Here is a 13,626-nt window from a genome sequence, read left to right as displayed (position 1 = left end):
GTTCTGCTGAATCAAAAGACATAAAAATATATCGGCGTGCTATCTGCAGCTTGGGTGCTACTGCTATTATATAACCTCATTTCCTGGCAGGTCAAAGGGGATTTTTCTGCGATTATATAAAGCACGTGTTGGTAGAAGTTTGATAAGAAAATCTAATTGAATTTTAGACTAGGCCGGCTGAAGTCATACTTGCCTTTTGTTCACTCACACACACACACACACAAACAAAACACAAAACATCTTGGGTCACTTTGGCTCTTGCATTAGTGTTAGTTAAAGCAATAATGGATGAAGCAAAGTTAACACTGTGTGTAACTGTAACACTGCCTGCAGTGAGCTTAAATTATTAGACAACAAAATAAAAATGTATTTCTGCTTCATGCAACAGCAGGAAGACAAAGAGACGGTTGGTTAGGGAACATATTGCAATGGTGACTGGTGTGTGTGTGTGTGTGTGTGTGTGTGTGAGAGAGAGAATGTGTGTGCAAAGAGACAAAAGTGTGAGCGCCATACTTTGCGCCCCTCCGTTTTGCTTACCCATCATATCTTTTGTCTTCTTGAAATGTTTATACCAGCGCCCAAATTCCTGACACTTCGCCGCCGACACATTTGCATAGTAAGTGCTGTTCACAATGGAGGAAATCATACTCTGAAAGAGAGAGATTGATTGAGGGAGAGGGAGAGAAAACGAGAGAGAGACTTTAGATTCTCATTGTGGAAAATGCAGACATAATAGTAAAGCTTGTGAAACATGCAGTAACACTGTAGCTTGTCAAAACAAATAAAATATAGGGATCGAGTAAAACCCAGTACCAGGGGAAAAAAGCTAACTGAAAAGTATCAGACATGCAGAAATCTGAGATTGTTTTCTTCTACAGGTAAAACAAATTAAACCAAAGAAGGGGATTTATCTCTTATTAATTAATCAATTACTTTTATTTTTTTTTATCAAATGCCGATGAGTTTGTCTGAACTTTTTGGGTCACTTATAAGGTCACCTGAGCTCTACATCTGCTCACTCCATGAGCATGCAGTGGGAAAGATATTTACCTTTGAAAGGAAAAGAAGATAGCTGCTTATTGAATATCAGCACCTGGGGAGCTCGGCGATGTAAACAGATAAACCTCTTTTATTTTGCGGCTCTTTATTTATACAATCTGTTAAAGACAACGACTTCGAGCAGATTGGGGGCCGCACCGAGCATGTCGTTCTCCGATGCGTACGTGCTCCCATCTCCCCCCTATACAGTCGCCTCTTTGCCCTCTCAACATTTACTTCAACCGCTCTCCTTCGCCTGGGAAAAACAAAGAGCTGTTTTTTTTCCTCTTTCCCATCCAGTTTCATTAAAATGAATGTTTTAACACCTTGCCGGCCTCCGGGTGAATAGCGAGGTTGGCACAGGAGAAATTGTTTTTGATTGTTATAAATATTCAAAAGAACCAAACCATCTGTTTTCAAATTATAGGTATGCCATCTTTATCATTTTCTATAATATATGCGCTTGGAGGATGGTGGGGGGAACCTTCTGGCAGAGTAGCATGGCAGTGTGAGCAGAAATGAACAGCCACAGGATGATTCTGGTTCTCTGGCTCCAGCTTTTCACCACAAAAGGAGGTTAAAGGGTGACAGCTGTGCCATCAAAAAGGTCGATCAAACTCTGAACTCCTGACCTCCGGATTAAAGCTGTACGCCGCACCTTATACAGCAGCGCTGCAGCTAAGTGTGACGCACCGAAAACTTTAGACATGGCAGGAACGAGCCACCCAAAAGAAACAAGACAGACACAGGTTCCTTTTGTTAAAAAAAAAAAAAGCAGCAGGTAAGGCACAATTTTAACCAGCTTCCTCCTAAAAGATTTACATGAGGAATATTTTCCATTCCTCTGTTTGAGACAGAGAATACCACACAGGAGACGTTATAAAAGCTAGAGCTCTGTGCTAGCCAAGTCTTGGTTCAGTAATATTAAAACCCAGCCGAGGTTGGAAAAGAAGCAATTACATGTTTAGGAAGACATCGAATTTTGTGTCATGGAAATGACAAAAGACACCAACTATCACACACACAATTACTACTATACCTGCTTGTACCAGGTGGAGTCAAGTTCAACATTCAGCTGCTTATTATTATTAATATTTCTTTCTTTCTTTTTCTTTAAAGGCAAATTCAGGCAGCTGAGGCGAGTCACATTCGTGCAGCTGGGTGAGAACTTGTGCCAACCATGCTGCGGTGCATGATGAAAAACAGGAGGGTGAAAAGGTCTGCATTTGGACTTGTACGCTACAACAAAGCAGTCTTTTATCAATATATTGAAAAGCCTTCATTCAACGGAAGCGCTGACGGAGTTCAGGTTCGGTTTAATGGGTCACACTTTTATGCATGAACTGACTCATTTTTATACAATACTGGTATTAGGAAATAGTAGCTGCAAGTTCAAAATTCTCTGGTCCTACATTGACAGTCTCTCTCCAACTCCACGTCCCCACCCAAAGATCCATCTGCAAACCACGTATTTAAAACGTAAGAAGAATTCGCCTTTAAGTCAGGGGGATAATGAACTCCTCTCCTCCAGCCTGGCATCTTTTATTTACAGTATATCTGGGCTTAGGCGGCTCCAGGCAACAAACAGGAGGCCTGCAAAAGACGGTGTGCTTTTTTCTCCCTCACTTCCCGTCTTTCTCCCCTATCTCTCTCGCTCCCTCTTTCTCCGCCATCTTTGACACAGATGTTCTAATAAACGCTCCTCATTAATCAGCCCTCTCCCTCAATACATCACTCTACCTCTCACAGGGGGCCCTGTGTGTATGTGAGAACGAAACAACACACACACACCTATTCTCTCCCTCTCCCCACCGCTCTGTCACACACACATGCATACGCACTAAGTGAAATCAAGCAGATAACCAGAGCCTCTGCTGCCACTGCGGTGCCAGCGGGAGGGCTGTGCTAGGGCTTGTCAACAGGTAGCATGACTGCATTTGTGTGTGTGTGAGAGTTTGCGGGTGTGTCTCTGTGCATGAGCACGTGTGTGGACCCTTTAAGTGATAGCCATCTGCAGCACAGAGAGCTTATCAGCAAGACCAGGAAGTGGCACTGGGCTACTATCGGTCCCCAACATCTATTCCACTCCCCAACATGGGAGACAGGAAGAGCGAGGAAAGAGTGTGTGTGTGTGTGTGTGTGTGTGTGTGTGTGTGTGTGTGTGTGTGTGTGTGTGTGTGTGTGTGTGTGTGTGTGTGTGTGTGTGTGTGTGTAAGAAAATAGCAGTGCAGCAGGCAGGTACTGTAGGCACCCAGCTGCTAGTGTTAGAGTGTGGTATATACACACTGGCAAACACACACACACACATACAGAGTACAACCCCTGCAGACAAACACACATGGTGCTGTTACACAAACTCACACAAGCACATACACAATTAAACACCAACACGCATTCCAACTTAGCCTGATGTCTTGAATCAGCTGGGGAAAAAAGCGCATCCCATTTGCAACACTGCGCCTCGTCTCTCGCCAACATCTAACAGAGCTCAATTATGGCACATATCCACCTCAACTGGGATGACCCCTCCCCTTCCTTCATTCTAACACACACACACGCACTGGCAGCCAGGTTATGCCTGTGGCAGCCGAGGTGGTGAAGGCCTGCAAAAGATGGCATTTTGATGACTATTTGCTGCTACACAACGCAGCAGCTGGTGCATCAGGGGCCGCCCAGCGAGAGTGAACAGGGGGTGGGCAAGAAGAGGTAGTGGTGGCAATGGGAAAGAGTGGGGTGAGGTGGTGGCGATGGTGGGGGGTGTGGGGGGGAAATCTCATTTGTTGCCATAGTTTCTGAGAATATGGGCAAGGGGGATGCTAAGCTTGGTAGCAACCTCAGAAAACAAAATCAGCCTGATTGAGGGAGAAGTTGTATTTTGCAGATGCCTCTCCCAGCTATGAACTGTGAATCCTGAAGCGTGCTTCGTATTTCGCACGGGTCAGAAACAGTTCCTGTAGCAGAATGACAACAGGCATTAGTGAACACTGCATTCTCTTGAGTTTCCTCGAGCCATTTGTAGGCCGAACACACAAAGCATGACTCTCCGCTACAAAAGAATGAAACTAAATGTTTGACAAGGCCCCGGACAAAAGAAGCATTTCACAAAATAACGCCCCACCGCCCTCCCCTCGCTGCTCTGCTCCCCCTCCTCCTCTACCCCCCACCCCTGTCTCTCTTCAGAGCCCTGTTCAGAGGTGGGCTAATTCTCTTTCACTCACTCGCTGCGATTCTCTCATCTGTTAACCTCTCTTTTCGGTCTGGGATTACGCAGAAGAATATCAAGGAAACACTAATCCTAAAAAGGTGCCAATCTTCTGCTCCCTCCTGCAACGCCCCTTTCTCCTCCCACTCATTTCTCTCTCCTTTTTTTTTCTGTCAACTCAGAAATCTCAGCGGGTGGGCCAAATGCTTCCTGGCTTCTCACCTTCTCATGAGACTGCACACAGGCGGTGACATCACCGCTCGCAAGGCAGGGAGTCCGTGTATCGAAGCAACGTGCGGATGACCACGGTCGTAAACCAATCGGGTTTAGGAGGAGCAAACTGCCGCTCCATGGGTGTAACTGGCCACATGCAACCCCACAGAGTAACAGATGTCAAACACCATCGTGGCAGCCATGTTTCAGTGAGGCAGATAGAGATACATGCGAGGAGATCATCAGATTATCAAGCAGCAACACGGCAAAGCTGCCAAGTTACACGAAAACTTAAAAACTGGATTATTCTTTTTAAGCTCGCTGCCTTACATTTTGACTGTAGCTGCCATAAATCTACAAAGGACGCTGCCATTTAAATGTTGCCGCTGAAATCCAGACTGGCTTGTAAAATACATAAGATATTCACAAAGAAAAAAAGATCAGATAATTTCAGGTCTGCAGCTCGTCCTCTCTGCAAACCAAAAACAATCTTCAGTTTAATTTGAGACTGGTGTGTATGTCAATATAGCAAAAATGTGTCTGAGCAGGAGTGTGTGTGCTTGTGTGGTAAATCCTCTGAGCTAGCGTGTGCTCTCTTCTGAGCCGTCTTCACATATGGACCGTAAACAGGGTGATTACCAGACCGGGCTGGGCTCCGCCTGAACGCCACCCAGGGACTCTTTACATCATCAGCGCACTGCTCATGCCCGGCTAAACAGACACACACACACGCACGAACACACACCGAGAGCAGCAGCTCACTCGCACGCGTTCGCACACAACGCAAATGAGGGTCTCCAGGTGACCATACGGTGGCCTAGGAGGAGAGCTGGCTTCGTACTGAAGGCACCTACGCACACGCTCCGATGTGAATACACACACGCATGCAAAACGCAAATAGCAATTTCGCATATGCGCTCTGCACATTGATATACAAGCAAATACACACAGGTGCACACATATCTCCTTGTGCTGTAACTCCCTCACACACGCACATTATTGGCCCCTGTGAGAGATATACTGCCATTTCATTCCATTCACTCCAGAGCTGCCTCTGTGATATACTGACTACACCGCCTGTTAATACAATATCTGCACTAGTGCTTTCTATCCAACCTCCCAGCCGACAAAAAAAAAAAAAAAAAAGAGGAAAAGAAAGACACAGAATATAAAACCTAAACATACCTCCAGCCTGAAATGTTGAGAGTGAATCAAATGAGAAAAGAACAAAAAGCATCCAGATCGTTCTGGGCCCGGGCCAGTGTTTATCTCACAATAACCATACGTTCAACAACACCTCTGCTTTTTGGCTGCTGGTACATACGAGCCTGTGTGTGTGTGTGTGTGTGTGTGTGTGTGTGTCGTGGGTGGTAAAAGAAAGAAACAAAAAAAAAATCAAGAGGCAAACAAATAACAATAGCCATTGATTTGGATTTTCTATGCTGATTCTCTTTCCCATGTGATCAAACTCACGGCATTTGATAAGTTAAAGATAAAACACGGAGGTGATGGACACAGTGGTGTTTGTTTAGTTGTGCGGTATGATAGAAGGGTGTAGGGTTGGGCTTTTTGTTTTGTTTTTTGTCTTTTTTTTTGGAATAAGCAGTTTGGTCTTCAGCACCTGTGATAAAGGACATTCTTTAGCCAGAGAGCTCTGATTCATGTCTTTGAGTAACTCCTTGAGGGCGTTTCTTACTGTAGAGTGGCTCCATTGCTCGGGCGGCAGGTCCTCCAGCTTAGGACAACTGTGAAGAGAGAGGAGACACACAGGGATTTGGGGTGGAGGGTGACAGGGAGGATAAGGATGGGGAGAAGAAGAAAGGGATGAGTGTGAGGAAAGGACAGACAGGGATAGAAAGGAGAAGGGGGGAAAGAGTAGAGCATGAAAACAAATTCAGATGGAACGGAGACTGAGACAGGAAGGCAGCAGCTTTGATGGGATCTTCAATGAAATGCTAAAATTCACAATCTTGCAACTGAGTATAGACATTACACATGTGTATTACACATTGAACTATAGAGGTATTTTTGTGCAACTTCAATCCAACATCATAGACCTTAAAAATCTCGCTGCATCTTAAATCACATATTTTCACATTTACATTTGATATTTCAAGTGTAACAGTCAAAAAGCTGGGTGTGAAACACTGTCCACATCTTACTCTTAGAGGTTGCCAGACGGAGGGAAAACCAAACAATCTGCAGCTTTTGGAAAGGGTCAGCAGGTGTCGTGATGTTAATACTGGCTAGCTAAGAGTAGAAGCTTTTTTCCTACTTTTTTCCACACACTGAACGTGTTGGCATTGTTTTGTGTGAAATTTTCATTCGAAGAAATTACTATTCTGTACTAATACAAAACGCAGACAACTGTAGTGAAATGTTGTAAATGACATATCTAGTGAGTATACAATTCTACCCCACTGAAAATGATAAGTGCACAGTATCCAGCGTGTACAACATAAAAGCATAAGAAAAATTTAAGAGTCGAGATAGGTGTTTTCTTCAGTCTACTCCTAAAACTGCCTAATATTTGTAAAAGCTGTGGACATTATCACCTGCAGCGAGTGGATATTTTATTGTAGCATAATTTCAATACTTTTGCTATTCGATTTAGCCTACACATGTCAGAAACCATAACAAAATGTCTTGAAATCGCATGTTAAAATTGTTATGTTCTATTTTCTAAAAACAAGAGAAACGCACCAAATCCTCAGCCACGAGACGCTTGAACCTTTTTCGATTATCATCATTACTCCTGATTAATTTTCTGTCAGTCAACTCGACTGATCATTTCCCCACTAATCAAGTGCTGAGCTGAAAATTCTGGAAGCAAATCACTTTCCCCAAAAACAAAGGTGTCAAACACAGTTTGCAGCATTTCGCCTGACCCCGGTTGAGGAACATATACATGCATACGTGGATAAATTGGCTGGTTTGCATCAAATAGGCAGAGCAGCAAAGACAGAGAGGAAACCAGAGAGAAAGCGAGCTGAATGCACACGGGTCCCTGCTCGTTTTTCCTGCTGCAAGCGCCCCTCCAAGACAGACAGATTTCATTTGGCGCATCAAGCAGATGCATCTGGAGATTGCTCTGTCTCTCTCTCTCTCTCTCTCTGTATCTGCCTGCCTCGATCTCTCTCCCTCTTTCATATTCTCTCTCTCTCTCTTTTTCTCTCTCTCCTGATTGTTCTGATTAGTTAATTACTTTATACAACACATCTGCTGGATTGATGCATGAATTATACATCAGCTGCATGTGGCGACTATTATTTCGTGTTACTTCTACCTTCCTGGCTTGTTGTGCTCGGCGAAACAATTTAAGGTGTTACTGGCGAGATTTCTGCTGCAGTCGGGGCGGGGGGGCTTTAAGAGTTTGGCGGCGTGGGTAAGAAAAAGGGGAAAAACAAATACAAACCAATAACAATATTGACAATTGCGTATATACGGCGTAATCAAAATGAAGCTGTATATCAAACAGACTGTCTTTGCTGTTCGCCTGTGCTGCAATCGCGAGCTGCAGAGACACCGACTGAATTCTGGGTTTTGAAAACGTAAAATATATTTACGTGGTGGGTGGAAGCAGAGAATAACTCAACTGGGCTCCCGTGACTTTGTGTGTGTTTCGCATTACACTTACCGCTGAATTACTTCACGTTAAACCTGGCTAGAGACGTGAATAAGAGAGCGATGAGGGCGCATGAGATGCTGTGTGTGTGTGTGCCTGTCCATAAATCTGTCAGCCGGTGTGTTGGAAATGTTATGAGCGAGGAGAACAGAAAAGGGATGCACACCACATCTGCTACTAAGAAAACATACACATGCACACTCTAACACACAAACAATGGATTTTCCAGAACACCTTAAACTGCTCCAGCAGCTAGAAAGCCTCTGGGGAGACGGAAGTGAACAAGAGGAGGGAGAGTGGGAGAGAGAGACAGGCAGAGAGAGAGAGAGAGAGAGAGAGAGGGGGGCAGCGGAGAAAGACAGCTATCCATGCATTCAGGGGCTAGCAAGCCGGAAATAAACACAACCTTCTGTAGTCTGGCTGGTGGACGTGTTCACATCAGTCGCCGTGCCTGTGTGTGTGTGCGTGTGTGTGAGTGCTTCATTGGTGGAGGTGGGTGGTGATGGTGTTGGTGGCGGGGGAAACAGAAGGAGAGGGAAGAGAAAAGGAAGAGGCAGAGCGAGGTAGAAAAAGAGTAGAAACAGCTCTCCAGAGGGTTGCAGAACACTGGGTTAGCGTGCAGCTGGCACAAGCCTCCACACCAGAGCCAGTCGGCTGTTTGTGTGCGCGCGCATGTGTGTGTGTGTCCATGAGTGCATATGAGCCTGTTTGTGTCCATGTCTATAAATGCTTGTATGCTCTTGCCGTGTGTATAAATATGACAAAGCCTCACACCTACAGAGAATAATTTAGCATACAATATGGTGAGCAATGACAGGAGAAAGCTAGCAGTATTCAGTATAGTAAAGGTTTCATCTTCATCATTCACAATGTAGACTCAAAAGAAATATATTTTGCCTAAAATATCCGCTGCAGCCAGGTTTATTTATGGAACTATTTCAGGTGAGTCATTTTTAGCCACGCAGTCACCGACCACATTCGTTTATTTGGTTTTTTTGGAGCTGAAGCAGAGCTTGGTTTAAAAACGGTTATTTACTTATCATATTTCACGTTTCCACTGCAACATGTTAAAAATCACTCAGCGGTTAATTTCATAGAATCACTTCTCAGCTATGGATAAGCTAGATTGTTACCAAGAGTTCGAATTCTCCGGAATCTGTGTTCTGATCAATTAATCAGTGGTTTTTTTTGGTTTATGAATGGGTTTTTCCCACTTCCTGGAAACGGCCAGTCTGAGTAATAATGTTTTTCTCGGTATTAAACACGTAAACTGGCACATGCTATATGTGTTATTGCTAGAAGCAGAGATTGAGAGGTTGAGATTGAGATTACACACTTTCAAGAGAGAGTTCATTAAAAAAAGGTCTAATTTATGTATTTTTAATTTGGCCTGCTGTGGTATTTATCTAACAGATTTTGGTGTGAACTGTCCAGTTTGGGAGATGTCAGCTGATGTCCCGTTTGAATCATGGTCAATTCACACAACAGCAAAGAAGCTAGTAGTAGCAGAGCTTTTAAGGTAAAAACAAAGCTTTTTAAAAGCCTTAATTTAGGACAAAGTCAAGAAAAAAGTAATTGAAAGAAACTGCTGATTTTAAACAAGTCTTGAAAATCACGCTTATTTACAAAAATGCTTCAAAATAACCACCCAAGTGAGTGCCCGCATGTGTTTCAAGATGGCTGCCAAGTTGCTTACTTGAAGGACTTGTGACACATTTGAAAAGTTGACCATCTCTCTTTCCAGAAAACCCCCCCAAACACTTTTAACTTCAGCCGTTCACTGTGTCACTCTCTAAAAGGGACACAAAAGGCTTATGCTAGTGACAAAAACACCACCAGCACATGTAATAAACAGTGTGATAAACACTGACGGTATCTCCTTTGCCTGAGTTGTACTGTTTGCTAGCTGCACCAATCTTTTGCGTGGCGGATGTAGACAGCAAAAAGAAAATAGTTCCTACACGAAACTACTCACAGCTAGGTTGGTGGACTGTTTTGAGCAACCAGGTTATGATTTCCAGAAATACATATTGCTGCTGAGTTTTGTTTAATTATGTATTGTCTTGGCATTTTTGCACCACAAGATATGTGTCATTTATTTCCATTATACCAATGAGAAGGCAGACATTTCTACAACCAATATATCTTCAAAACGCTGAAACTCACATCGAAATTATCTAGATGGATAAACAGCGCAACAGATCAGAGGGGGGAAAATGCTAATGTGATCATGACTAACTGTTCTCTTCAAACACAGTTTTGTGGTTAGCACTCAGGTAAGAATATGTATGAACATGTGCACACATTCTGGGCTGGTGCAACTGTAAATATTCCGGTGCACATGTGCCCAAACTTGTGGATTGGTTGCTTACCTGTGCAGCTGGATCTTAAGTGTGACCACGTGGTAGACGTCCTGCAGCATGTCTGCCACTGTGGCGTCTGGTGCGTCTGTCACATATGACAGTGGGACGGGGTTCCACTTCCCCACCTGAATCATACCTGGATGATGCAAAACACATGCAGGCACACATAAATATGGACAAAATGTGGAAACGCATGAAAAAAAATCACAGATTTGGAAACAAAAGCACAACAATGGACACAGAAGCAAATAAATCAGCACGAAGCTCGCTTTCACTGTTCATTTCAAAGCCGTAAACATGTACGGTAGGAACGAAGCCACGCATAGATACCCCCAGGAGCATTCCGGTGCCATAAATGCTCTTTATTTCCTTAATTTTCACTGAAATCGCAACAACCACGCAGGAATTTTTCCTGAGAGTGCTTTTAAAACAGTGGCAGCCCGCACAGCAGAAAGAGAGATGGAAGACTGCTCATGAGAAAGGTGGCCTAGGATGTGTATGTATGTGCAGCGTGATGGACAGCCTATAATAAAAGAGCATGCATCGAGGCACCTTGAAACAGCCGCACTCAGCCTACGTGTGCTCAAGTGCAATTAGCAGACCCTTTCCTCCACCTGCCCCTCCCACCCACTGTCACCGAGGGTATATGTATATAAATATATACAATATGAGCACTCAAGTGAATGTGCATGTAAACATTTTACTGTGCAGCTAGCCTCTGTGAGAGTGCGAGGATACCTCTGTGTGGGAATATGTAGCGTATGACCCCTGGGAGACTTTCTGGGATCAGTGTCAGGTTGTGTTACTGTGGCTTCAGATCTGCTGGCGGTAAGCTATTATGGTCACAGAGTGTATGTGTGTCTGTAGGTTTGAGTGAGTGTGTGTGTGCACAAGCACCAGCATGTCTGAAAATGCTGTAGAAAAGACGCTGATAAGCATAAAAGAAGAGCGTCAGATCAGAGAAGAAAGAGATGACAATGATGAGAGTGGGTGAGGGGGTTACCTTTGGCCTGGGCTGCTGAGCTGTGGGAGTAGCCCAGTGACAGCAGGGCCATCTCGATGAGCTGGTTGAAGAGCATGTCCTTGCGCACCAGGACAAATTCAGCGTGCTCCTCCTTGCTGTCAAAATCCATGGGATTCTCGTAGTGCTCGACCACACAGAACACAGGCAGCATGTTGCCTGCAGACAAAGAGACACAAGCCATTTCTTCACATGCAAAACTCTGACCTTCAGTCCTCTGTTTGCAGAGGAATGGGATTAAAATTTAGTGCAGATGATTAAGTTACACTGAGGTTGGCTGTCGAGGGATTAGAAGTGAACATCCAGGTTTAAGCTCTGAACACAAGTTTGGACCACAAAGGCATATTTCATCTTTTATAGGGCAATTTCCTTCAACACCTTCACCTCTTTGTCCCATTGCCAAACTCTATGATCAGCTTGAGGGATCAAATATTACTTGGGTGCATAATTTTAGACACAGAATTTGCTTCGTCTTTTAAGAAATTGCCCTCTTTTTTCTTTCTTTTTTTTCCATTTCCATCATCTCCCCCCTGATGCTTTTTGCTCCAAATTCCCATTTTAAGATTCATTTTAAATGTTGTAGCATTCCTTCATGTTGCCTAAAGCTTTAAGATGATGACATAATATTGCAGAGGTGTTGCACTATGGCCTGCACTGATTGGTATTGCTTGTGATAATGATAACCTTAACCGCGTGTGAACAAACATGCCGCAAAAAACAGAAAGTCTCGTCTCTCTTTTTGGCACAATACACAGTTTATTCACTGTCAAGGTGCTGGGATCACATTAGCCTTTTTCCCCTTGACTGCCAACCCAAAATCATCTTCCCATGATGCAGCGCTACAAATCCCGAGCCACCTCTGCGCCCTGAGGTTTACGAGTCTGTGTCAACAGTGGCTCTGCTGTTAGGTGGAATGAACAATCCTTGTCCAAAGACTGTCAAATGTTCAAGGGACCAACTGTGCAAATATCATCCAATATGCCATTTTGGCTAAAATAACAGGCGTGAAATTTAGACTTTGAGGGCACAGGGGCGGCTTGGCCTTTTGAAGTTTTAGTCTGAATAAAAACAGAAAGTCAAAATTATGTCAAAGTACTGACTGGAGGTAATCTTTTGCTTACTGTACTTTGTAAATGTTGCCCTGTTTCCCCACTTTTTCAGTAGGTCTCTGCTCTACCTGCTGCCACCTGGGAACGTTTCTTTACATACGCTGTAAGTGCAGATAGAAATGATAAACATTGCCATATTTTCTAATCCCAAGCATTCCAGAAGATGCACACAGCTCTGGCAAAACAATCAATAAGCCAACAGATGCAAAAGAATGTGCTGAAAGAGCTGCTTTTCTCCTCCCCTGATTTTAATAGATAAAGATCTAACAATAAAGACTGCTGTGCAGGTTCATTTGGGGGATCAATACTGGCTTTGTTTCCAGGGAGCCCAGAGAGGGCTGCGGTAAATAGTGTTTCGGGCTCGGACACAATGCCCACTGTGGGCCCTCTGCGAAGCCTCCGTGGCTGACCAGCCGCCTCTCTCGGCTGCTTCGCTCTTTTCTAAAATTTGACAAAAAAAAAAGGATGAGAGGAAAAAGAAGAGGAGGGGAGGGCAAAGAGGATGCTTGGAGGAGCAAACGTTGTAGGAGGCCAAGAGAAGCAGAGATGATGAAGGTGAGAAATTAGGCTCTCTCAGCTGGTGTGCAACACGTAGATAAAAAGCAGCGAATAAGAGAAATGGCCCATCCGAGGACACTCTCGCAGCTACATTCCAAGACTTCCTTAGTCCCTGTTGGCCAAAGAAAACCAAACCAGCCAAACAAACAAACATTTGAGCCCTCGCAGCCAAGTGCTATTACAACTCCAAACCTGCAGGATTTCAAACTCAAAAAAAAAGAAAGAAACATAATCATAAAATGAAGGTTCACATATTGGATGGCTTTGCCTGGCGTGTTTTTCACAAGATGACACTGGTTATATTAAAAAGCTATGTCATAATCTCAAAGTAAAGGCTCCCTTTAAGCAGCAATGGCTCTTAAAGGACTGAAACTTTCCCTTAATAAACAAATGTCAGAGCAGGAGTGCCGGGGTTGGAGAGAGCAGCAGTGACACAGCGCTATGCAGCACGGCACAGGAATAATTCTCACAGTGCTTTTCTATTAGCTATTGTCTGG

The 13,626-nt window shown here is 44.0% G+C and overlaps 1 protein-coding gene across 3 annotated transcripts in view; it reads right to left on the bottom strand.

Moving 5' to 3' along the window:
- The window catches only part of satb1b (SATB homeobox 1b), a 58,156-nt gene that overhangs the window by 29,985 nt on the left and 14,545 nt on the right, over positions 1-13,626 (bottom strand). For 2 of the 3 annotated variants that reach the window (XM_080895710.1, XM_080895709.1), the window contains exons 3-6: positions 11,445-11,621; positions 10,451-10,577; positions 6,075-6,198; positions 538-649 (exon numbers count right to left, since the gene is read on the bottom strand). In XM_080895710.1, the coding sequence (XP_080751836.1) occupies positions 538-649; positions 6,075-6,198; positions 10,451-10,577; positions 11,445-11,621 (540 nt within the window). The remainder of the gene's footprint in view (positions 1-537; positions 650-6,074; positions 6,199-10,450; positions 10,578-11,444; positions 11,622-13,626) is intronic. The other variant, XM_080895711.1, reaches the window with a different exon arrangement.

This window comes from Rhamphochromis sp. 'chilingali' (assembly GCF_963969265.1).
Source record: "Rhamphochromis sp. 'chilingali' genome assembly, chromosome: 11".
Classification (NCBI taxonomy): domain Eukaryota; kingdom Metazoa; phylum Chordata; class Actinopteri; order Cichliformes; family Cichlidae; genus Rhamphochromis; species Rhamphochromis sp. 'chilingali'.
Note: the sequence above shows the minus strand (reverse complement) of the source record. Positions and strands in the feature narration are given on the sequence as shown.